General features: G+C 45.5%; 1 protein-coding gene and 1 pseudogene across 2 annotated transcripts; one reads left to right on the top strand and one right to left on the bottom strand.

Moving 5' to 3' along the window:
- The first annotated feature begins 10,346 nt into the window (after positions 1-10,346).
- Positions 10,347-15,463, top strand: LOC308518559 (phosphatidylinositol N-acetylglucosaminyltransferase subunit P-like; annotated as a pseudogene). The gene is made up of 2 exons: positions 10,347-10,424; positions 15,141-15,463. The product of its transcript is annotated as a phosphatidylinositol N-acetylglucosaminyltransferase subunit P-like (transcript).
- A 3,806-nt stretch (positions 15,464-19,269) lies between these two features.
- LOC308518558 (small ribosomal subunit protein eS26-like) lies at positions 19,270-24,586 on the bottom strand (the record flags this gene model as incomplete). The annotated part of the gene is made up of 2 exons (XM_081090283.1): positions 19,270-19,621; positions 24,543-24,586. 2 exons carry the CDS (start codon positions 24,584-24,586, stop codon positions 19,270-19,272), a joined length of 396 nt encoding a protein of 131 aa, XP_080946409.1.
- Between the last annotated feature and the right edge of the window lie 261 nt (positions 24,587-24,847).

Here is a 24,847-nt window from a genome sequence, read left to right as displayed (position 1 = left end):
GCCTTCCTAGGCGAGAGCGCAAGGAAATTAGCCACCGATCGGATGGGATCGGAGGGCGCGTGGGGCTCTGCGCTCTCTCGGGAAACCGGAGGGAGGACCCGCCTCCTCGCCCCGGGGAGCTGGGGAGGGCGCCGCGGACCCGCCCAGGTACCGCCACCCTCTCCCGGGCCGGGCCAGGCAGGGCCCCTGAGGCCAGGACCTTTGCTGGCCGGTTGCTTTGGTCCGTAGAACAAAACGCCTCTCCACGTCAGCCTCCCTCCCAGCCTCCCTCCCAGCCTCCCTCCCAGCCTCCCTCCCAGCCTCCCTGCCTCCCAGCCTCCCTCCCAGCCTCCCAGCCCCCCTCCCAGCCTCCCTCCCAGCCCCCCTCCCAGCCTCCCAGCCTCCCAGCCTCCCAGCCTCCCAGCCTCCCTCCCAGCCTCCCAGCCTCCCAGCCCCCCTCCCAGCCTCCCAGCCTCCCTCCCAGCCTCCCAGCCTCCCAGCCTCCCTCCCAGCCCCCCAGCCTCCGGGGCCGGACGCCCCAGGTCGGAAACTCATGTTCTTGGTTTTGATCTCGGGGTGGAGCGGGGAGCGGAGCCGGGGAGGAGCAGAGGCGGTGGCGGCTGCTTCACCCACTGGGTGTCACACCGTGGGGGTGCGGCGTTTTTCAAAGTGGGGTCCCCAGGGATCAGGGCTCCAGGACCTCCACGCGCCGTCGCCCCAACCGACCGGGAACTCCTCGCGCGGGCTTTTGCCCCAGCGGGTCCCACGCGCTCGCGGCAGGGAGGAGCGCCCGGCGGTACCGGAGGCGGCGCGGGGTTCCGGGGCGGGGGTCTGTGTCGTCCCAGCGCAGGGAGGAGGCGGCGCGGGGTTCCGGGGCGGGGGTCTGTGTCGTCCCAGCGCAGGGAGGAGGCGGCGCGGGGTTCCGGGGCGGGGGTCTGTGTCGTCCCAGCGCAGGGAGGAGGCTGCGCGGGGTTCCGGGGCGGGGGTCTGTGCCGTCCCAGCGCAGGGAGGAGGCGGCGCGGGGTTCCGGGGCGGGGGTCTGTGCCGTCCCAGCGCAGGGAGGAGGCGGCGCGGGGTTCCGGGGCGGGGGTCTGTGTCGTCCCAGCGCAGGGAGGAGGCGGCGCGGGGTTCCGGGGCGGGGGTCTGTGCTGTCCCAGCGCAGGGAGGAGGCGGCGCGGGGTTCCGGGGCGGGGGTCTGTGCCGTCCCAGCGCAGGGAGGAGGCGGCGCGGGGTTCCGGGGCGGGGGTCTGTGTCGCCCCAGCGCAGGGAGGAGGCGGCGCGGGGTTCCGGGGCGGGGGTCTGTGTCGTCCCAGCGCAGGGAGGCGGCGGCGCGGGGTTCCGGGGCGGGGGTCTGTGCCGTCCCAGCGCAGGGAGGAGGCGGCGCGGGGTTCCGGGGCGGGGGTCTGTGTCGTCCCAGCGCAGGGAGGAGGCGGCGCGGGGTTCCGGGGCGGGGGTCTGTGCCGCCCCAGCGCAGGGAGGAGGCGGCGCGGGGTTCCGGGGCGGGGGTCTGTGTTGTCCCATCGCAGGGAGGAGGCGGCGCTGGCGGAGGGCGGGGCGCGCAGGGCTGCTCCCCGGTGTGGGCTTTGGGAACCCGGGGCTGCCTTCCGGGCGGTCTGAGATCGGGGCCTCCCGCCCTTGCACATCTGCCGCCTCCGGGGATCCCGCCCGGCCGCCACCCCGGCCGCCAAGAGCCTCGGCGGTAGCTCGTGGGTGTCGGGGTGCGATCTCCGTGGGTGCGGGAGGTCCGGACGAGCCCTCTGGGACTCTCCAGATGTGGACCAGAGATCAGAGATCTAGGCTCGGCCTTGGGATCTCAGCACAGGGTCACGAAGCCTGGCTCCGAGGGAGAGAATTCATAAAAGGCTGACTAAGTGCATCGCACTACCGCTTTAAACAAATAAAATGAAACTTTCAAAGCGCCAAACCGTGTCTCCCAACAAGCTAGTGGCGTTGCGGGTCCGAGTTAGGTGTTCCCTCCTGTGTGCATCAGGCATCCGTGCTTCTCTAGCCGGTCGCCGGACGCCTTTTCGACACCCAGCCTGGGGCTCCCCCTGCAGTCCGAGCCCCGGAGGCAGGGCCTCTCCAGGGGACTGGGAGCTGGGAGAGGCCATGGGTACCGGCTACTAGCGTTACTAGCGTTCGCCGCTGGCATCCCCAGGCTGCCTCCCCAGCCGGTCACCCCTCACCTAGGCGCGGCCTCCTGACGCTCCCCTTTTCCTCTGGGGAGGTCGGGAAGGATGCCTGGGGGTGGCCAGTTCTTACAAAACACTCCCTCACTGGGAAGGCATCTTTCTTCCCAGTACCTGGGGGTGAGAGGAAAGTGGAGCTGTGGGAGGTGAATTAGCTCCTTCAGCCTTTCCTGCTGGTCCAGCACGTGGGCCCAGGGGAAGTCCTCCTGCAAGTGTCCGCCTGCTGGTGCCTTCAGCATGTGATGGCAAGGAGAGTGCCAAGGGGTGCCAAGAGCATCTGTCTCCAAAGGGGTCTGGGGGCTGGTTACGCTGGAGAGGAGTGGGGTGGTGGAGAAGACCATGTGGTTGGACAAATATTATTCCTATTGTTTGGGATGGTGAGTTTGAGAGTGTGCCATGAACCAAGGATTATGAATTATCCAATTCTGTGTATGCAAGGGCCAACTGGAAAAAAAAACAACCCTCAAGTAAAAGATTTAATTTAAACTGATCCATGACTAGTAAGTCCTTGAGCCCCTCCCTGGTAGAAATAAACAATTTTCTGTATGAAATACACTTTTATTCCAGATCTCACAGAATTCCCCACACAAAAAAAGTTTAGGAGAAAAATAGGCAACTCACAATAAAAAACAACAAGCAAAGAACACACTATAAGCAACAACCAAAGAATAGGCAATGGAAATAAAATTGCAAAGATTTCAGATGCCAAGATGATAAGACAGAATATAATACAACTATCCTTATTATGTATAAAACCATGAAAGACAATAATAAAAGAATATTTGAGGATAGAAACTAGGTAAAATAAAAAAAGAACTGTCTTCTAAAAATAAAAATACACAAAATTGAAACAAAAAATATATGTAACTGTCAAAAAGTAAAGAGAAATAGTAAACTACAAATAAGTAAAAATAAATAATACAAAAATAAAGAAAAACTAAAATATTCCAATATGATTGCAAATTAAACGACACACATCTAAAATTTGTATGGGTTAAGAAAGAAATTGCAATGGGATTTAGAAAACACTTTGAAAATGATGATGAAAATATTACATACCCAAACCTGTAGGACATAGCTAAAGCAGTAGTTAGAGGGAATTTGATAGCCTTAAATGTGCATAATAGACACAAAATGTTGAAAACTAATGACAGGAAGTTAGAAAAAGAACAGCAAAAATAAATACACAAAAGTTAGAAGAAGGAAAAAATGATGAGATTAAATTAATGAAGTAGAAAACAGGTATATGATAGAGATTAATGACAAATCCTGAAGACAAATCTTGGGAAAAGCTAATGTTATTGATAAAACTGCAAAAACTGATTAAGGACTAATGAAAGAAGACACGCTTAACCCAGTGATAAGAATGACTTTACAATTGTTGCAGTTAAGATACATCCCATATTCTAAACAAGTCTCTGAAACATATAGTCAAATATCCTCCAAAGGAAATTCTTGACCCAGACGGTTTTAGTTAAGTGTACTACCGAACATTCAAAAAGAAAATTTTGATGGGAGGAAGGGTGGGGGGACTAGTGAAAATGGTGACAAGTGTAAGAAGTGCAATTGGGCCCTAGCTGGTTTGGCTTAGTGGGTAAAGCGGCCTGTGAACAGAAGGGTCCCAGGTTCGGTTCCAGTCAAGGGCACATGACCAGGTTGCAGGCTCAATCCCAATAGGGGGTGTGCAGGAGGCAGCCAATCAATGATTCTCTCTCATCATTGACGTTTTTATCTCTCTCTCCCTTTCCCTTCCTCTCTGAAATCAATAAAAATATTTTTTAAAAGTAAAGACATTCTCCTTAAAAAAAAAGTACAATTGGTAGGTACAAAATAGTCATGGGGATGTAAAGTACAGCATAAGGAATATAGTCAATAATTCTATATAATAAAAGCATAGTATGCAAATTGTCCCCTTGACCAGAGTTCTTCCGGGAGTTTGACCAGGGGTCTGGCCTGCCAGGGGAAGGGAGGGAGAACCCGGCCAGCAGCCGGCAGCCACTAGTGCACGAATTTTGTGCACTGGGCCTCTAGTATTGTAATAACTATGTATGATGCCAGGAAAGAGGGGGTTCCTAGACTTATCAGGGGGATCATTTTTAAATTACATGTCTAATATTTTCAAGTGTAATTGAAAATAAATAAATAAAACAAAAAAAAAGACCAAATAATGGAAGATACCAAAAGAAAAAAGAAAAAATTTTGATCTCACATAAAACCTTACATAGACTAGGGTGTTTATCCCAGAAAAATGAAGACTTATAACTTATGTTCACACACAAAAAAACTGTACATGAATGTTTATAGCTATTACATCGTAACAGTAAAAAAAAGGAAACAATCCAGATGTCTTTCAAGGACCAATAATTTCACTGGGGATCATTTCACCCTAAGTTTTCACTTGTCATTTTGTTAAACTTTTATTTGTTTACCTCTTTCTCTTCTTCTGGCTGCTGGAGCTGCTCCTTCCCGTGCTAGAGGTAGGCTCCCCGGTGGTGGGAAAGGGGACCAGGCCGGAGTCCACCGGCTGGTGAGGGAAGTCTCGGACTGGGAGCACCCCTGTTGTAGCATTGGAAGCTGTAGCTGTTGACCTGCCCTTGGTGCCCAGGTCCAATTCATTATCTAACCTAGTTCCCACCACCCTCAGGCACTTGGAAAATTTTAGACACGAGAACACATCCCCAGAGACTTTTGGCTAGGCCAGTTGGTAGAGCAGGAGACTGTTCATCTCAAGGTCATGGGTTCTAGCCTCACATTGGGCGGTTCTGTTTCTTGGTTTGGACCCAGGAGACCTGAGAAATTCAGCAGGTGCAGGCAGCATTTAGTGAGCATCCATAGGGGTGCGGCCTTTCCAAGGCGTCTCGGTGACCGAGGCTCAAAAACACTCAACGCTGGGGACCTATTGCTGGCTATTGCACCACCACGTGCCCAGTGCCCTTGTCACTGAGAGGCGTGTCTGCGAAAGGCGGGTGGTTAATCACTTTAACTACAAACAATCATGCTTAAGCTACATAATCTTTACTCCCTGGAATGGAGATAACCTTTGGAATAGAAATTGATAGGATTATAATCAACTGGTATAAATACAGATGTAATAAGACAATAAACACAGAACTTGGCTGGAGATCCTGGCTAGAGAACCTGGCTATGATGATCAAATGAACGCTGTCTCCTTGTCCTTCATTCTTCGCTGACTCCATCCACACCTTTGGGAACCCCTGGGCCTGCTGGGGCTGGACCCCAACAATCCTATATAATAAAAAGCTAATATGCAAATTGACTGAACATCAGAACGACCGGTTGTTATGACACACACTGACCACCAGAGAGCAGATGCTCAATGCAGGATCTTCCCCCTGGTGATCAATGCACATCCACAGGGGGAGTGCCACTCAGCCAGAAGCCGGGCTCATGGCTGGTGAGTGCAGCCGTGGTGGCGGGAGCCTCTCCCACCTCCACAGCAGTGCTAAGGTTGTCCGACTGCTGGGCCTAAGCCGTCAGTCAGACATCCCCCAAGAGGGTGCAGGCCAGGCTGAGGGACCGCCCCCTCCCCCCCCGCACCCCGAGTGCAAGAATTTCGTGCACCGGGCCTCTAGTGCAGTGATGGCGAACCTATGACACACGTGTCAGAGGTGACACGCGAACTCATTTTTTTGATTGATTTTTGTTAAATGGCATTTAAATATATAAAATAAATATAAAAAATATAAGTGTTTTACTATGGTTGCAAATATCAAAAAATTTCTATATGTGACACGGCACCAGAGTTAAGTTAGGGTTTTTCAAAATGTTGACACGCCGAGCTCAAAAGGTTCGCCATCACTGCTCTAGTGTAATTATAAAGAAGGTCCAGAACTTTGGGTAGCTTGTTGGTCTGGGTTAAGATTCTTGTGTAGGCTGTGAAAGAATTCACAACTAAGAGAAGAGATAGATGCAGAAATATGGAGTTTATTTTACTTTTGCCAAAGGGAAAGGGCCGGTGCATTGCTAATCAACACAAGGGCAAGAAACAAAAAGGGGTTTCCCCTTTTAAAGGATAATGGCTACTGTTGCTAGGTGACAAGGAAGGGAGGGAGATTTGGGGCTGAGACAGTCCAGCAGATATCCTAGGGAGGTGTCTTATCAGTATTTTTCCAAAGCCTGTAAAACATGCTTAGAGTAAAAGTTATGGAATGCAAAATAAGCTTGCTTGACTCTAGCCAGTTTTGCTCAGTGTTTAGAATGTCAGCCCATAGAGTAAGGGCTCATGGGTTTGATTCCGGTCAAGGGCATGTATCAAGGTTACAGGCTGGATCCCTAGCCCCAGTTTGGGCAGGTGCAGGAGGCAACCAATCGATGTGTCTCACGTTGATGTTTTTCTCTCTCTGTCTCTTCCTCTCCCTTCAACTCTCTCTAAAAATCAATGGAGCCCTAACTGGATTGGCTCAGTGGATAGAGCGTCCGCCTGCGGACTGAAGGGTCCCAGGTTCGATTCTGGTCAAGGGCATGTACCTTGGTTGTGGGCACATCCCCAGTAAGGGGTGTGCAGGAGGTAGCTGATCAATATTTCTCTCTCATTGATGTTTCTAACTCTCTATCTCTCTACCTTCCTCTCTGTAAAAAATCAATAAAAATATATTTTAAAAAAATAAAAAAAAAGATTCTTGCGTAGGGTATGAGAAGTCCTGGGTTCAAATCTCAGATAAGTCCCCATTTTTATTTTATTTATTTATTTATTTTTAATATATTTTATTGATTTTTTTTACAGAGAGGAAGATAGAGAGATAGAGAGTTCGAAACATCGATGAGAGAGACATGTCGATCAGCTGCTTCCTGCATACCTCCTACTGGGGATGACCGGAATCGAACCCGGAACCCTTCAGTCTGCAGGCCGACACTCTATCCACTGAGCCAAACCGGTTAGGGCCCCCTTTTTATTTTTTAAAAAAATATTTCTATTGATTTCAGCGAGAAAGAGAGAAGTAGAGAGAGATAGACACATCAACGATGAGAGAGAATCATCAATTGGCTACCTCCTGCACACTCCCTACTGAGGATCGGGCTCTAAACTCTGGCATGTGCCCTGACGAGGAATCTCTGAAATCAATAAAAATATATATTTTAAAATATATGGGGAAGTCACTGGAGAGGAAGATGAAAAAGTTTCCTGAAGGAACTTATGGGCTTGGCTCAGCTCTCTGCCACCTTATAATGGAGCTTCCCAATCATATTGAAGCCTGATATGCATGTTTTAATAGTTAATTTTCCCCCAAACATTTAAAGTAGTTAAAAATATTTAAAAATTAAAGAGTCTATTATAACTCACAGGTCTAATTCCAATATTTTACTTATGCCCAAACCAGAATATTTTAAAATTTTACTTTCCTAGTGAAAAAGATTCCCTCCTTGACCAAACTCTAGTCAGGCTCCTCCCTTTTGTGGACCAGGCCTAAAAAACTTGAACAAACACCAATGTGGCACCTGACAGCTCAGGACCACATCTCCAGGACGACCCTGGCCCCCTGACTTTTGCCTCAGAAAAAGTAAGGCTGCCAAACGAATTTGCTCTCTGTTCCGGGAATATTGAAGAGGGGGGTCCCTTTCCTTCTGTCCCTGCGAGAGGCTGGGAGGTTAACTTTCCTAAGAGCAGACCCAGATGGGTTTCACAAGGACCAACCCCGTGATCCCACTTTTTTGTAAAATTCCACTTTCCTGGGTGCTTACGCCCCGGCCACTCCCCCTCCCCACTTCCTCATTTTCCCTTTAACGCCATCACCTCTGCAGAAATTGGAATGGTGCCCGCCCCTTCCCCTGCTGTCAGGAGTTACTGAATAAAATCGGTTGTCACTGCTTTAATTAACCTCCGGTTGTGTTTTATTTTCACACCAGCTTTAGTGGAAGTAAATTGACCAAAATCTACTTCTTGGCCTATCTTGGTTTCAACGGAGGGAATTGCCATGTCTGACAATTTCTCTGGGCCAAACGAAGGTCTTCAATAATATTAAATGAACTTCCATCTTAAAATTGTGATATTTCGTTTAAAGACTTTTGCATTAATTTTTATTTTCATAAACCACTGCATTGAAATATTTGTTGATTACTAAGCTTTTGGGGCCCCCTTAAATTTCCCTCCCACTTTCTCCACGTGCGTCTCCCGCGCGCTGGGAGGACCGCCTTAGCCGGTCCGCTAAGCTACCGGCAGCAAAGTGGGGACAATCTCACCTCTTCCCCGAAGCGCTGCGCGCACCCTCTACCGAACCGGACCAATCGGAGGCTGCGGCACCTGGCTCCTTGCCCCGCCCCTTGCGATCTTCCTTTAATTATCCAATAAAAGCGGACCGTCATCTCCGTCCCGCCTGCTCCTGCCCAATTACACAGGAGGTGGCGGGGCATCAGCTCAGAGCCGTCTCCTTTCCTCTCCCTCTCCTCCCCCTCTCCCTGTGTCTCCCTCCCCCCTCTTTCCCTCTCCCCGTTCCCCTCTCGGGGAGGATCTGCTGTGCAGGAAGTGCCTGAGACTCTTACCTGAAGTAGCATAAAGAGGCACGCTGGGGTTGGTGCCCGCCAAACCTGGACAGCTGGCGCGTCCTGTGAGTCTTCCACATCCCACCAGCTCCCTTCCTCTAGGCCTCCAATCCCAGCTCTCTCCCCTTCCTGGTTAGGGAGGTGTTAGGATTTCCAAGTCCTACCTCCAGAGGCTGGGACTGCCGGGGGCCAGGGCTGACCTCGGACCTGATATCCTTTCAAAAGGCGAGGTCGGCTGTGAGCCACCAGCGTGTACAGGTACGTAGGGGGCTCGGAGTCAGTGTGATCTGAGGACCAGGCATTGCCTGGGTGACTGTGGCAAATGCATTATCTCAGGCTCCATCCCAGACTTCCTAAGCCAGGATCTTCTCTTTAACAACATCCCCAGGTGATTTCTGTGCACGTTAATGGTTGAAAATAGCTGCTTTAAGCTTCCCAAGATTTCTGGTCTCGGAGGCAATGCTGGTTTGTGTATTTGGTTCTGCAGACCTAAAGGCATGTGAAGGTTTGAGCTTTGTAAGTCAGACTCAGGATCTTTATGACATCGCAGGCACCACTTACCACTTAATCAAGATGATGTATAATGAATGCCATGTGGGATGATATAGGTAGAAAACCTTGGATGAGGATTGGTATCTGAGAGCATTCAGAAACACTCAGGAAGGGAAATGAATGTGCCTGAAGGGTGCTTAATCAACCCGAGGTTGCAAGACTGACAGAATGTCTATTAGGGATGAATGGATCTATTCATCAACTTGGCATCCTACAAATGTAATTATGTAATTTATTTATTTGTTTATTTTATTACTAGGGGCCCAGTGCACAAATTTGTGCATGGGTGGGGTTCTGCTGGTCTGCCCCAATCAGGTGGGCAGGCTGGGCTGGCTAGGGGGAGGAGACACGGATGGTTGGCCGGCTGGCCCCACCCCCCGGTCAAACTCCCAGTCAAGGAAACAATTTGCATATTAGACTTTTATTATATAGGATTGTTGTTGAGAGTATTAAAGATGCCCCTCCACAAACATTTCTAACCAAGAAACCCACTTTATAATAAAAGAGATGTAGCCAGTTGCTAAGATGGCCCTCAATGATCATAGTCTTGAGCAATCCCTTCTTATTTTGAATTGGGCTGACTTTGTGTCTTAATCCATTGAGGCTGCACTAACAAAATACCACAGACAACAGAAATTTATAAACAACAGACATTTATATTCTATAGTTCTGGAGGCTGCCAAGTTTAAAATCAAGATGCTGGCACATTTGGTGTCTGGTGAGAGCTCACTTCTGGTTAATAGGTGGTTTTCCAGTGTAACCTCACAGGGCACAAGGGACAAGGGAGCTTTCGCAGGCCTCTTCTGCACTAGACCCATTGGTGATGGCTCTGTCCTCATGACCTAGTCACCTCTCAAAGGCCCCACCTCCTCATTCCATTACTTTTGGGGTTAGGATTTCAACATATGAATTTTGTGGGAATACAGTCAGTCCATAGTAGTGTCTAAGCAATAGGATGTTGTGGAAATGGTGGCGTGTGACTTCTGGAGCTTAGTTATAAAGGATATGGTCTCCATCTTGCTCCCTTGAATCACTTGCTCTGGGGAAACCAGCTACCCTGCTGCAAGGACAGATCAAGTTTGCTCTATGGAGAAGCCCGTGTGAGGAACAGAGGCTTCCAATAGCCCTATGAACAAGCCATCTTGGGAGCCGGTCCTCCAGCAACAGTCAAGCATGCAGACGAGTGAGGCCTTGCTGACAGATCAAGTGCTCTCTCATGAGTAGCCCTGATCCAAAACCAGTCGGCTAAGCCATGACCAGAGTCCTGACCCACAGACACTGTGAGATGCATGTTTACTGTTTTAAGTAGCTAAGTTTTGGGATAATTTGTTACTTGACAATAGAGTAACTATATAAGGAATAAGGCTGGGGCCCATGGGCTCATTGGCATTTACTTGTACACCATCCCCAAGGAGCAGTTGACCCTGTGGAATAGAGAAATGATCTTTACAGACTCAGTTTTGGCACCAGTTGAGTTACCCTGTGAGGCTAGGCAGCCGTGGGCAAACTACGGCCCGCGGGCTGGATCCGGCCCGTTTGAAATGAATAAAACTAAAAAAAAAAAGACCGTACCCTTTTATGTAATGATGTTTACTTTGAATTTATATTAGTTCACACAAATACTCCATCCATGCTTTTGTGCCGGCCCTCTGGTCCAGTTTAAGAACCCATTGTGGCCCTCGAGTCAAAAAGTTTGCCCACCCCTGGGCTAGAGTAGAGGGTTGTTTTACAGGATACAGTATACGTTTCATACCAATACATGCTGAACTTTCTCCCAACCTGGAATTTATGGGGCAAGGAAACAAGAGGTAGACATAATACCTAATGATCAGCTTGCAAAATTTTTCTTCTTATCCCAACAACAGTGGACTTGGAAGAGACTTTTTTTTTCCCCTGGCCAATTTGGGCTCCATTTGCTACTGGATAAACTGAACAAAAAGGAAATTCTTTTTAAAAATATATATATATTTTGTTGATTTTTTACAGAGAGGAAGAGAGAGGGAGAGGGATAGAGTTAGAAACATTGATGGCCAAACCGGTTTGGCTCAGTGGATAGAGCATCGGCCTGTGGACTGAAAGGTCCCAGGTTCGATTCCGGTCAAGGGCATGTACCTTGGTTGCGGGCACATCCCCAGCAGGGAGTGTGCAGGAGGCAGCTGATTGATGTTTCTAACTCTCTATCCCTCTCCCTTCTTCTCTGTAAAAAATCAATAAAATATATTAAAAAAAATAGAAACATCGATGAGAGAGAAACATCAATTAGCTACCTCCTGCACACTCCCTACTGGAGATGTGCCTGCAACCAAGGTACATGCCCTTGTCCAGAATCAAACCCGGGACCCTTCAGTCTGCAGGCCAACACTAGTAAGTAGACTGTTGCCCTGGGAATCCATCTTGCTGCTATGGCCGCCACTACTAGGAAAAGTTTCTCTTGGTTTCCCCTTCTTCATGTCAAAGGCTAAATCAAGATATCTGATGGGTAGTCATATGCCCACATCTTAGCTGCAAGAGAGGCTGGGAAACAAGTTTTTCAGGGTTTCTGTATATAGGAAGAAGTAGGCTTTTTACCCAATCATTTATAATACATAAATATATACATAACAAAGGAAGGGTGAAAATATGACTGGATGATATAGTCTTCATTTCCACAGGTAGCCATGAATCCTTAGTTGATAATAATAATTTTCCTTATCCACAATCTAACTCATGTTCCCATTGTCTTTAGCCAGCATCTCAGTTGTCCAAGGTTATTAAAATCTGATATAGTAACCTCAACTTTCATGTTTGAGAGATTTGGCGCCCTTTTGTTCTTACCCATATAAGATAATCCTGATCTTACACTGGACATGGCAATTCTAGAATCCTCTCGAGGAGATCTTTCCATCCATAATCCTCTGTTACATTGTGTAGCAGCAAAACAATATTAGAATTTCCTTTTTGGCCCTAACCGGTTTGGCTCAGTGGATAGAGTGTTGGAGGAGAGAAACCAAGATGGCCGCATAGGTAAACACTGGAAATTGCTGCATCGCACAACCACTTCAAAAATACAACTAAAAGACAAAACGGACATCATCCAGAACCACAGGAAGGCTGGCTGAGTGGAAATTCTACAATTAGAAGGAAAGAGAAAAGCACACTGAGACTCAGAGGAGATGCAGAGGTACGGAGACGCACATGGAAAGGGCTGGCAACTGAGGACACGGTTGTCTTTTTCAATTGGGAGAGAGTCTCAAGCTCCCGACTGTTCTGAACTCCAGTTCTGGGTGAGTCTCTGGGGACCCAGACTCATACGGGGAGAAACTGGACTGTCTGGCAGCAGGCAGAACTCGGAACTCGAGGGCGGCTTTCTCTCAGAGGTGCTTGCAGCGATTACCAGGACACTGAGACATGGGGCCTCTTAGGGTAGGACTGAGGAGCAGCCATAGCTGCTTGCTCCGTCCTGTTGATCCCCTGAGACCCCACCCCACCAAGGCTGTGAGCAGAGGCTTTTGCATATGAAAGGCCTGGCCCTTTGCAATCTGAAAATTACCTAACAAACTGCAGCTGGGCCAGACAGACCCAGAACTTCCAAGAGAAGGCCCAAGGCCCCGCAGCAGCTTGCATTGCTTCACAGCTGGGCTTCATCTGGACACCTCCAAATCCCAAACAAAGAAGAGGAATCTGCAGATCTCTCCATAGCTCCTGCTGGGTAGCCTCAGACAGAGGCTAAATTAGCACCTCCTTAGAGATCCAAGAGCCAGTGTACCCAGTGGTCAGAGGGGGACCATCCAGATTACAACTCCTCAGATCCATAAGGGACACACTCAGGGGGCAGACTCAGTGAGCACCAAAGCCCCACTGAAGCAAGTCTTGCCCCAGAAGGGTGTCTCCAGCTCAGAAGTTCTCCCACTGCAGACACAGCTGATTCTCACAGCCAAGTGGCCTGGAGGTCAATTCCTCCCAGTGATACCTACAACAATCAAGGCTTAACTACAACAAGACTGTGCACAAAACCCACAAAGGGGTGCACCAAGAGTGTCCACCTCAGGTAATTGGGGAAGCTGAGCCACTGGGCCCTATAGGACACCTAGCACACAAAGCCACTCTATCAACACAGGGAAGCATAAAAAATGCGGAGACAAAGAAACAGGTCACAAATGACAGAAATGGAGGAAAGCAAACTACTGGATATAGAGTTCAAAACCAAACTTATAATGTTTTTCAAGAATTTTTAGAGCCCTAACCAGTTTGGCTCAATGAACAGAGCGTTGGCCTGCAGACTCAAGGGTCCCAGGTTCAATTCCAGTCAAGGGCATGTACCTTGGTTGCAGGCACATACCCAGCAAGGAGTGTGCAGGAGGCAGCTGATCGATGTTTCTCTCTCATCGATGTTTCTAACTCTCTATCCCTCTCCCTTCCTCTCTGTAAAAAATCAATAAAATACCCGAGACTGGTTTGGCTCAGTGGATAGAGCGTCGGCCTGCGGACTGAAAGGTCCCAGGTTCGATTCCGGTCAGGGGCATGTGCCTGGGTTGCGGGCACATCCCCAGTGGGAGATGTGCAGGAGGCAGCTGATCAAAGTTTCTCTCTCATCGATGTTTCTAACTCTCTGTCTCTCTCCCTTCCTGAATAAAATCTATTTAAAAAAAGAATTTTCTAGAAATCGCCAATAAATTTAGTGAGACCCTCAAGAAATCTAGTGAGACCCTCGAGGATATGAAAAAGAGCAACTAGAAATTAAGCATATGCTCACTGAAATAAAGAATATTACACAGACCCACAACAGCAGACTAGAGGATCCCAAGAATCAAGGCAAAGATTTGAAATATGAAGAAGCAAAAACACCCAACTGGAAAAACAAAAAGCAAAAAGAATCCAAAAATATGAAGATAGTGTAAGGAGCCTCTGGGACAACTTCAAGTGTACCAACATCTGAATTATAGGGGTGCCAGAAGAAGAGAGAGAGCAAGATATTTAAAACCTATTTGAAGAAATAATGACAGAAAACTTCCCCTACCTGGTGAAAGAAATAGACTTCCAAGTCCAGGAAGCACAGAGAACCCCAAACAAAAGGAATCCAAAGAGGACCACACCAAGACACATCATAATTAAAATGCCAAGAGCAAAAGACAAAGAGAAAATCTTAAAAGCAGCAAGAGAAAAACAGTCAGTTACCTACAAGGGAGTACCCATACGACTGTCAGCTGATTTCTCAACAGAAACTATGCAGGCCAGAAGGGAGTGGCAGGAAATATTGAAAGTGATGAATGCCAAGAAACTACAACCAAGATTACTTTATCCAGCAAAGCTATCATTCAGAATTGAAGGTCAGATAAAGAGCTTCACAGATAAGGAAAAGCTAAAGGAGTTCATCACCAGCAAATCAGTATTATATGAAATGCTGAAAGGTATCCTTTAAGAAGAAGAAGAAGAAGATACAAATTATGAACAACAAATACACATCTATCAATAAGTGAATCTAAAAATCAAGTGAATAAATAATCTGATGAACAGAATAAACTAGTGATTATAATAGAATGAGGGGCATAGAAAGGGAGTGGACTGACTATTCTTGGGGGGGGGGGGAAGGGGTGTGGGACTACCTGTATTTCCAAGACTTTCCAAACCTTATAATAAAGAGAAGCTTTGGCCAGTTCCTCAAAGTGAACACTGGATAGCAACAGCTTCTCTCAGGTAAGATCATAACAAGATCATAACAGTGGAGCTGTCAATATTTATTTACTGATAAGTGAAGTTCTTTGAAGAGCCTCCTTCCAGATCTAGGGAATAATAAGAGTCCTGAATCCATCAGCTGAGCTTGAGATAAACTCAGGAATAATTGGCTGTTTCTTTTATCTCTATGAGCTACTAAAAGAGACATATATAATGGTAGAGAAGGGCTCTGTATGTGCCTGTGTGTTGTTTTTATGTTATATTTGATAGGATAGTTTCCTACTATATCTCATGTGGGCTTCTATTTCTGAATTTTGGCTAAAATCTTCAGGCTTAACCTACTGGTCTCAAAAGTATTGGGCAGTTGCATTACCTGTCTACCTCTTCATTCCTAGAGTAATCAGGTATGTACTCTTAAACATGATGAGTACCTATCCACTCAAGTCTATTCATACAACCATAGATAACTATGCTAAAAATCAACAGCAGAAGAAATACAAAAAGAGGCCATCTCAGCATTAAGAGATATTCCTACTAGTGAAATAAACCAAATGTTCTTTCTTGCAGCTGAAGAATTTTACACCAAAAGCTGAACTGTATGTAGACTAACATCAAACATTCATTATAAGTTTTGTTTTTTAAAAAATATATTTTACTGATATTTTTACAGATAGGAAGGCAGAGGAATAGAGAGTCAGACACATTTATGAGAGAGAAACATGGATCAGCTGCCCCCTGCAGCCCCCACCCCCCCAACTGGGGATGCGCCCACAACCAAGGTACATGCCCCTGACCAGAATCAAACCTGGGACCCTTCAGTCCACAGACCAACGCTCCATCCACTAAGCCAAACTGGCCAGGGCCATTATAAGTTTTTGACAGTAATTTTGACTCTCTTATTAATACCTGGTATTGGGGGGAGAGAACCAAGATGGCGGCATAGGTTAACGCTGGAGATTGCTGCCTTGAACAACCACTTCAAAACACACCTAAAGGACGGAACGGACATCATCCAGAACCACAGGAAGGCTGGCTGAGTAGAAATTCTACAACTAGGAGGAAAGAGAATATCATACCCAGACTCAGAGGAGGCGCAGTGCTGAAGTGAAATACTAAGGTACGGAGTGCGCGCGGAGCGGGCTGGCAGTGGAAGGCGCGGTTGGTGCTTTCAATCGGGAGGGAGTCTCAGATTCTGAGCTCCAGATCCGGGCGAGTCTCTAGGGACCCAGACTCAAATGGGAGAAGCGGGACTGTCTGGCTTCAGTCAGAACTCAAAGGCAGCTTTCTCTCCGAGGTTTGCAGCGGTTGCTGGGACTCTGTGAGGCAGAGCCCCTAGGGACGGAACTGAGAGCCACCATAACTGCTCTCTCCAGCCCACCCTGTGGACCCCGAGCCTGAGCGATCCACCCGCCCCGCCCAAGCCCTGTGCAGAGCCATTTGCCAGATAGCCTCAGGCAAAGGCTCGATTAGCACCTCCCTAGAGGACAGAAGTTTTCCCACTGCAGACACAGCTGATTCTCACAGCCAGCTGGCCTGGAGGTCAAATCCCCCTAGTATTAACTACAACAATCAAGGCTTAACTACAGGAGGACTGCACACAAAGACCACTAGGGGGTGCACCAAGAAAGCATAAAAAATGCGGAGACAAAGAAACAGGACAAAACTGTCAATGGAGGATATTCAGTTCAGAACCACACTTTTAAGGTCTCTCAAGAACTGTCTAGAAGCCGCTGATAAACTTAATGAGATCCTCAACAAATCTAATGAGACCCTCGATGTTATGATAAAGAACCAACTAGAAATTAAACATACACAGACTGAAATAATGAAATAATTATACAGACTCCCAACAGCAGACCAGAGGACCACAAGAATCAAGGCAAAGATTTGAAATGCGAAGAAGCTAAAAACACCCAACCGGAAAAGCAAAATGAAAAAAGAATCCAAAAATACGAAGATAGTGTAAGGAGCTTCTGGGACAGCTTCAGGTGTACCAACATCAGAATTATAGGGGTGCCAGAAGATGAGAGAGAGCAAGATATTGAAAACCTATTTGAAGAAATAATGACAAAACTTCCTCTACCTGGTGAAAGAAATAGACTTACAAGTCCAGGAAGCACGGAGAACCCCAAACAAAAGGAATCCAAAGAGGACCACACCAAGACACATCATAATTAAAATGCCAAGAGCAAAAGACAAAGAGAGAATCTTAAGAGCAGCAAGAGAAAGAAACTCAGTTACCTACAAGGGAGTACCCATACGACTGTCAGCTGATTTCTCAACAGAAACTATGCAGGCCAGAAGGGAATGGCAAGAAATATTCAAAGTGATGAATACCAAGAACCTACAACCAAGATTACTTTATCCAGCAAAGCTATCATTCAGAACTGAAGGTCAGATAAAGAGCTTCACAGATAAGGAAAAGCTAAAGGAGTTCATCACCACCAAACCACTATTATATGAAATGCTGAAAGGTATCTTTAAGAAGAGGAAGAAGAAGAAAAAGGTAAAGATACAAATTATGAACAACAAACATGCATCTATCAACAAGTGAATCTAAGAATCAAGTGAATAAATAATCTGGTGATCATAATAGAATCAGGGACATAGAAAGGGAATGGACTGACTATTCTTGGGGGGGAAAGGGGTGTGGGAGGTGCAGGAAGAGACTGGACAAAGATCGTGTACCTATGGATGAGGACAGTGGGTGGGGAGTGAGGGCGGAGGGTGGGGCGGGAACTGGGAGGAGGGGAGTTATGGGGGGAAAAAAGAGGAACAAATGTAATAATCTGAACAATAAAGATTTAATTGAGAAAAAAAAAACCTGGTATTGAAATATTTTAAAGATTAATATTGTAAATGTTCTTAGATTAATATTGTAAATGTTCTCAACTGTACTCATTAATGGACAGAATAAATAAAATACTGCATTATGGTACAATTTGTGTTATGGCCATTTGGAATTTGATATGTCCATTGGACATCCAAATGGAACTACCAAAAAGGAAAGGTATATATAGACTTAGGATCAGGGAAGAGATGGAGTTGGAAATATTCATTTTGGCGACATCAGCATATAGATAGTATTTGGGAAGAACTGTTATCTTAACACTACTGAGTCTTCCTATCCATGATCATAGGATAGCTGTCCATTAATTTAGATAGTTTTCATTGCTTTCAAGTTTTCCTTGTATAGATTTCATACATTTTTAAAAAATTTAGACCTAAACTTTTTTGGGGGGTGGGGGGGGGGAGGTAGTGCTAATGGAAATAGTGTTGTATTTTATTTTATTTTTTAAAATATATTTTATTGATTTTTTACAGAGAGAAAGGGAGAGAGATAGTTAGAAACATCGATGAGAGAGAAACATGGATCAGCTGCCTCTTGCACATCTCCTACTGGGGATGTGCCCGCAACCCAGGTACATGCCCTTGACCGGAATCGAACCTGGGACCTTTCAGTCCGCAGGCCGACGCTCTATCCACTGAGCCAAACCGGTTTCGGCGTATTTTATTTTATTTTATTTTTTTTTATTTTTCTTTTTTTTCTTTTTTTTCTTTTTTTTAAATATATTTTATTGATTTTTTACAGAGAGGAAGGGAGAGGGATAGAGAGTTAGAAACATCGATGAGAGAGAAACATCGATCAGCCGCCTCCTGTGCACCCCCGACTGGGGATGTGCCCGCAACCAAAGTACATGCCCTTGACCGGAATCGAACCTGGGACCTTTCAGTCCGCAGGCCGACACTCTCTCCACTGAGCCAAACTGCTTACGGCTGCAGCCTGTGATTTTCTCCCCCCTCTCCCATGGGCCCAGTTGCAGATGGGGAAACTGAGACAGTTTTTATCAGGTATTATCAACTCTACTTCATAGCCAGGTGCTGTCTCTCCTCAAGTCCCCTGGTGCCGGGGTCCAACCCAGCGGGTCCAGGGGTCCCCAAAGGTGTGGACGGAGTCGGCGAAGAAGGAAGGACACGGAGACAGTGTTCAGTTGATCAGCAGCCTAGCCAGGATCTCCAGCCAGGATCTCCAGCCAAGTTCTGGTCTGGATCTCCAGCCAGGTTCTGTGTCCATGTTCTCTTGCTGGGTTCTCCAGCCAGGTTCTGTGGCCATGTTCCCTCGCTAGGTTCTCCAGCCGGGTTCTGTCCAGGTTCTCCAGCCAGGTTCAGTCACCAGGTTCTAGTCAGGTTCTCTTGCCAATTTCTGTAGTCAGGTTCAGTCCAGGATCTTTTGCCATGTTCTCTCCAGCGAAGTTCTTCTGTCTCTAGAGAACGTTCTGTGTAGGTTCTGTACCAATTTCTGTCTCTCCTCTCCGTATTTTATTTTTAAAGTACAATTTCTATTTATTCCGTCCCCCCCCCCCCCCGAAAACTTTTCAGTCCTTAAGAACTTAGCTCCTTACATAGACTTTGGTGGAGGTCGTGGGGCAGCACCAGCAGGTCTAAATTGGGGTGGGGATGTTCCGTCCTTCCAGGTTTTACAAGAATGATTCCTGGCTGCCTTGCTGTGACTGGCACAGCGCACACAGTAATGTAGTTTCACATACAGCTTGGGAAGCACATAGGCATCAAAGACACTTGCTTCAGAAATGTCTCTAACGGCTGCGGCCTCTACTATATTTTGAATGACAAACTTCTTAGTGGCCTTGTCCTTGGGCACACATTGGGTGCAGTTGGTGCAACGAATAGGCTCTACTTGGCCATGGCCTTTTTTGGCATGACCGTTATTCCCTCTTTTCTTGGTACTCCTTCTATTCCTCCATTGACCCAGCTCTCAAATCCCAAAAATAGTGTTGTATTTTAAATTTCAAACTCCAATTGCTTACTGCTATATACCCAGAAGTAGAATTGCTGGATCGTATGACAGCAGTTGACTTTTGTAGATTGGTCTTGTATCCTGATAGTTTTCTATATTTTTTGAGTTCCAGGAGTCTTGTTTTTGTTTTTGTTTTTTTATTCTTTGAGGTTTTCCACATAGACAATCATCTTGCCTGCAAACAAAGACATTTTCATTTCTTCCTTCTCAAATCTGTATACCTTTTATTTCCTTTACTTGTCCTATTGCATTGGCTAGAAATTTTGGTGTGTTGTTGAATAGGAGTGGTGAGAGAGGATATTTTATTTCTTATTCCTGGTCTTAGGGGGAAAGAATCTATTTTCTGACCATTATGATGTTGCTGTATGTTTTTGTGTACCATATGTTCTTTATCAAGTTGAAGAAGTTCCCCTCAATTCCTAGTTTGATGATTTTTGTTTTGTTTTGTTTTAAATCATGAATGGGTGTTGGATTTTGCCAAATGATTTTTCTATATCTGGTATGATTATATAATTTTATTATTTAGCCTGTTGATGTGATGGATTACATTAAACGATTTTCAAATGTCAAACCAATCTTGCATACCTGGAATAAATTTCATTTGGTCCTGCTGTATAATTATTTTGATACACTGTAGGATTCAGTTTGCTGATATTTTGAGGATTTTGGCATATATGTCTATGAGAGATATTAGTCTGTAGTTTTCTTTTTTTGTAACGGCTTTATTTGGGTTTGGTATTAGGGTAATGCTGGCCTCGTAGAATGAGTTAGGAAGTATTCCTTTTGTTTCTATTTTTGGTAGAGATTGTAGAGAATTGGCATAATCTCTTCCTTAAATGTTTTTGTAGAATTCAGCAGTGAAACTATCTGGGCCCAGTGCTTTATGTTTTGGAAGGTTACTAATTATTCATACTGTGTAATATAGGCCTATTCAGATTATTTTTCTTTGAATTTTGGTAGATTGCTTTTCAAGGAATTGGTCCATTTCATCTCAGTTATCAAAGTTATGGGCATAGAATTGTTCATAATATTCTTCCATTATCCTCTTAATGTCCATAGGATTTATAGTGATGGCTCCTTTTTCATTTCATTTTCATAGCAGTAATTTGTGCCTTCTCTCTTTTGTCGTTAGTCTGGCTAGGGGTTTATCACTTGTATGGGTCTTTCCAAAGAACCAGCTTTTGATTTTGGTTTTCTCTATTGATTGTTTTAAATTTCATTGACTTCTACTCTTTTGTTGTCATTAATCCTCACCTGAGGATATTTTTCCCGATTTTTAGAGAGAGTGGAAGGGAGAGGGAGAGCCAGAGAGAAACATCAATGTGAGAGAGACATGTTGATTGGTTGCCCCCTGCAGGCACCCTAACCAGGACTGGGGAACCTGCAACCAAGGTATGTGCCCTTGACAGGAATCGAACTTGGGAGCTAACGCTCTATTCACTGAGCCAAACTGGCTAGGGCCCTACTCTAATTTTTATTATGTCTTTTCTTGTTTACTTTGGATTTTCCTCTTCTTTTGTAGATCTTAAAGTAGAAACTTAGATTATTGATTTTAGATCTTTTTTTCTAATATATGCATCTAAATGCTGCATTTCCCTCTAAGCATTGCTTTCACTGCATCCCAAATTTTGACAATTTGCATTTGCATTTATTCTAAAATTTCTCTTGAGACTTATTTGACCCATTTGTTATTTAGAAATGTGTTGTTAAATCTCCAAATATTTTGAGATTTTTGGCTATCACTCTTATTTTTCATTTCATTGTGATGAGAGCATACATTGTATGACTTTTATATTTGCTAAGGTGTTTCATGTACAGATGTAGTCTATCTTGGTGATGCTTCATGTGAACTTGAGAAGACTGGGTATTCCTCTATTGTTGGGTGAAATGTCCTATAAATGTTCAGTGGTGTTGGAGTTGAATGTGAAACTGGAGTGGGCTCAAGTGAGAATGGAGAGAAAAAGACCCAATGAAAAGCATTGTTTTCATTAGCTTTATAATATTCAGCCATATTTGTTTAACCATTTTGGTTGTTTCTAATTTTTTTACTATTATAATGTGATATTTCCCCTTGCACATAGGAGATAAATTGTTGGGTCAAGGAATAATTTAAAAAAATATTTTTTTATTGATTTCAGAGAGGTAGGGAGTGGGAGAGACAGACAGAAACATCAATGATGAGAGGGAATCATGGATCAGCTGCTTCCTGCGCGCCCCACACTGATGTCTAGCCCACAACCTGGACATGTGCCCTGACTGGGAATCGAACCATGACCTCCTGGTTCATAGGTCGACGCTCAACCATTGAGCCATGCTGGCTGAGCCAAGGAGTAATTTTTTAAAACATTCTTGTTACAGTGAATGGGTGCCACTATCATTCCTCTTTTGCCAAGCCAAACATTCATACACACACACACACACAAACCATGCTTATTTAATATACTTAAAAGGATGACATCTTATTCTTTCAATTTATAACAATTAGATTACTAGTAGGGCTGAACATTCTTTCATATATCTTTTAGCAATTCATGTTTATCTAAAAATTCTCTGCTCGTGTCTTGCTATTGGAACAATCCCCTCACTACCTCCCTTTTCCCCCCATCTCATCCTTCTGGTCTCAGTTTATTTATTTACTTAAAAAAAATCTTTATTATTGAGACTATTATAGATGTCTTCCTCCCCCCCCCCCCAATTACCCTCCTCTACCCACTTCCCACCCTGTCTCAGGTCTTCACCACCCTACTGTCTGTATCCATAGGTCAGATCTTTAGTTAACCTCTTCCCGCTCCTCCACTCCCTTCCCTCTGAGATTCATCAGTCTGTTCCATGCTTCCATGCCTGATTCTATTTTATTCACTGGTTTATTTTGTTCATTAGATTTCTTGTTCATTTATTTTGATTTTTAGATTCAATTATTGATTGATATGTATTAATTGCCATTTTATTGTTCACATTTTTTTCTCTCTTCTCCTTCCCTCCACTTCCTCCTCCTCCTCCTCTTCTTCCTCTTCCTCTTTTTAAAGAATACCCTTCAATATTTCATGTAATACTGGTTTGGTGGTGAACTCCTTTAGCTTTTTCTTGTTTGTGAAGCACTTTATCTGACACGCAATTCTAAATGAGAGCTTTGCTGGGTAATCTTGGTTGTAGGTCCTTACTATTATTCACTTTGAATATTTCTTGCCACTCTCTTTTGGCCTGCAAAGTTTCTGTTGAGAAATCAGCTGACAGTTGTATGGGCACTCCATTGTAGGAAACTAACTCCTTTTTCTTGCTGCTTTTAAGATTCTCTCTTGCCCTAATCGGTTTGGCTCAGTGAATAGAGCATTGGCCTGCGGACTCAAGGGTCCCATGTTCGATTCCGGTCAAGGGCATATACCTTGGTTGCGGGCACATCCCCAGTGGGGAGTGTGCAAGAGGCAGCTGATCAATGTTTCTCTCTCATCGATGTTTCTAACTCTCTATCCCTCTCCCTTCCTCTCTGTAAAAAATCAATAAAAAATAAAAAAAAGATTCTTTGTCTTTAGCCCTTGGCATTTTAATTATGTTGTGTCTTGGTGTGGGCCTCTTTGGGTTCTGCTTGTTTGGGACTCTCTGTGCTTCCTAAACTTCTAAATCTATTTCTTTCATGAGGTAGGGGAAGTTTTCTGTCATGATTTCTTCAAATAGGTTTTCAGTATCTTGCACTCTCTCTTTTCCTTCTGGCACTCCCATAATGCTAATGTTGATATGCTTGAAGTTGTCCAGAGGCTCCTTACACTATCTTCATATTTTTGGATTCTTTCTTCTTTTTTGCTCTTCTGATTGGGTGCTTTCTGCTCCCTCATATACAAATCGTTGATTTGATTCTTGGAATCCTCTACTCTTACTGTTGAATCCCTGAAAACTGTTCTTTATTTCAGTTAGTGTATGCTTAATTTTGGACTGGTTCTTTTTCATGTCTTTGACATTCTCACTAAGAGCCTTGAAAGTCTCATGAAGATCCTTGAGTAACCCTATAACTATGGTTTTGAATTCTGTATCCAGTAGTTTGCTTGCTTCCATTTCTTTCATTTGTTACATGTTTCTTTGTCTCTGCATTTTGGCTGCTTCCCTGTGTTTGTTTCTATGTATTAGGTAGAGCTTTATGTCTCCTGGGATTGGGAGAGTGGCCTTGTGTAGTAGGTGTCCTATAGGGCCCAGTGGCTCAGCCTCCCCAGTCATCTGAGCTGGGCACTCTAGGTGTACCCCTGTGTGGGCTGTGTGCACAGTCTTGTAGTTGAGCCTTGATTGCTATTGGCATCACTGGGAGAAATTGACCTCCAGGCCAACTGCCTGTGAGGACCAGCTGTGACTACAGTAGGGGAGCTGCTATGCAGGAAACACCCCTATGGAGCAGGACTTGCTTCAGTGGGGCTTTGGTGCTCACTGAGTCTGCCTCTTGAGTGTGTCACTTGTGAATGTGTAGAGTTGTAATCTGCAATGGTCTGAAACTGTCCAGAGTGCACTGGCTCTAGGGCCTCCAGGGAGGTGCAGTGTCAGCCATTCCCTGGGGTCACCTGGCAGGAGCTAAATAGGGATCTGCAGATGACTGCTATTTGTTATTTGTATTGGGTTTGGAGGTAGGCTCAGCTGTGAAGCAAGGCAGGCTGGTGCTAGTGCTGGGTCTTTTATTAATAGGTTTGGGACATGCTGTCACCATTTGCAACTTGTTTGATTGAAGCCTGAGCCAAGACAGCTTGGGTGGAGCTGCAAATTGAATGGGGTGAGATCTCAGGGAATCCCCAGGGTGGAACAAAGTGTGTTCCAAGCTAATGGAGACTCAGAAATGGCTGCCAGTCAGCCCTACAACAGGGCATCTCCCATCCACAGGCCTTGAGGACCAGATGGCCTGACACTTCTCATCACTGCCCTGCATGGCAGCCTTTAAGTACTCTAGGTGTGCGAGCCAGTCCTCTGGTGCCAATAACTGGTGGACCCAGTCAGTAATTCTGGAGGAATAGGAGACTAACATTGGCAGCCAGTTTTGTGGCTGGTGTTAATGGGTACTGTAGGCTTGGAATACAAATTGATAAAAGACAACTGTTCTGTGGTCCTTTAAGTGTTGGTTTTTGTTATTTATTCTTAATGTGTGTTTTTTTTAATATATTTTATTGATTTTTTACAGAGAAGAAGGGAG

The sequence above is a fragment of the Myotis nattereri genome, assembly GCF_964212035.1.
Source record: "Myotis nattereri genome assembly, chromosome: 4".
Lineage (NCBI taxonomy): Eukaryota > Metazoa > Chordata > Mammalia > Chiroptera > Vespertilionidae > Myotis > Myotis nattereri.
Note: the sequence above shows the minus strand (reverse complement) of the source record. Positions and strands in the feature narration are given on the sequence as shown.